At 52.9% G+C, this 1,297-nt stretch overlaps 1 protein-coding gene across 3 annotated transcripts in view; it reads right to left on the bottom strand.

Moving 5' to 3' along the window:
- Positions 1-617: 617 nt before the first annotated feature.
- CYTH2 (cytohesin 2) overlaps positions 618-1,297 on the bottom strand; it is a 14,766-nt gene continuing 14,086 nt past the window's right edge. The window contains exon 13 of one of the 3 annotated variants that reach the window (XM_025196855.1): positions 618-862. In XM_025196855.1, the coding sequence (XP_025052640.1) occupies positions 782-862 (81 nt within the window). In that variant the 3' untranslated portion in view covers positions 618-781. The remainder of the gene's footprint in view (positions 863-1,297) is intronic. The other 2 variants (XM_025196860.1, XM_006014959.3) reach the window with 2 other exon arrangements.

The following is a 1,297-nucleotide window of genomic DNA, read 5'->3' as shown; positions in this document are numbered from 1 at the left end:
ATCCAGTATGGCATTCCCCCTAGTGGGACCGTGTACCTCCTGTGTCAGGTGGAGGTCCTGTACACAGGTTAGAAACCTGCGTGAGCGGTGGGACTTTGCCGTCTGTGACTCCCAGCAGATGTCCGGGTAGTTTAGGTCCCCCATGACTACCGCCTCTTTAGCTTTTATGGTCTCCGAGAGTTGCCTCAGGAGCCCCGCATCTATTTCTTCCCCTTGATGTGGGGGTCTGTAGCAGACCCCTACCACCAAATCCCTTTCTCCTTGCCCCCCATGTAGCCTAACCCACAATCCTTCTACTTCCTCGTCCTTTGATTTCTTCTTGATGAGGGTTGATGTATATTGCTCATTGAGAGAGCACAACCCCTCCCCCTTTTTTCCCCACCCTGTCCTTTCTGTACAATCTATAACCCTGAATATGTACCGCCCAGTCGTGGGACAAATCCCACCAGGTTTCCGTTAGCCCTACTAAGTCATAGGTGTTTTGTGCAAGCAGGAGCACTAGTTCATCCTGCTTGTTTCCCATGCTCCTAGCATTAGTATATAGGCACTTGAGCCCTGCAACAGGTGCCTTTGCTGCCCCCCTGCTCCGAGTCCCAAGGGGCCCCTTATTTCTTACCTTCTTGTTTCTTACCTGTGCCGTAGTGCTGGCCGCCCCACGTCTTGCAGGCTCCCAATGTTCTCTTTCTTCAGGCTGGGCTGTCCTTGTGGGTGCCACATGGTTTGGTGCCTTTCCCTTCCCATGGCACCCACTACCTGCAGGCTCAGGTAGCTGTTTTGTGTTCTACCCTGGGGCAGAGGCTGCCCAGCCTGGTACTGCCCTGGTGTATGGTTGGGGCGGACTGCGCAGGGCCCAGAAGCAGAACTGGGGGAAGGGTTAAGAAGGATCATTCCCATCCCACCATGCACCCCTGCAGATCTGATTCCTCCACTCACATGAGGCTGGTCAAGCCAATTCACTGCCCTGAAGCCTCCCTGGCTGAAGGGAGGTTTTACTGTACCCAGCCAGCCTCAGCTCCAAGGCTTCCTGCTCTAACCCACCTTCAAGAGCTGGGTCAGTTTGATCCCACATCCCAGTATGAAGAGCCACTTCCCTCCCTCATCCCCTCCCCGCCAAGGCAGAAGGGCCCCCCCAGACACCCCCGTGCCCATCTGTATTCAACGCTGTAGTGTTTAATCCAGTCCAAATTTGCATACATTAAATCCTTAAATAATAATAATAATAATAATAAAAAACAAAGTATACAATTGGGAATAGCAAAGGTCACATGAACTACCAACACATCCCCTGGCGGCGCAC

Source organism: Alligator sinensis, unplaced genomic scaffold (assembly GCF_000455745.1).
Source record: "Alligator sinensis unplaced genomic scaffold, ASM45574v1 scaffold647_2, whole genome shotgun sequence".
NCBI lineage: Eukaryota > Metazoa > Chordata > Crocodylia > Alligatoridae > Alligator > Alligator sinensis.
This window is presented reverse-complemented; position numbering and strand designations above follow the sequence as displayed.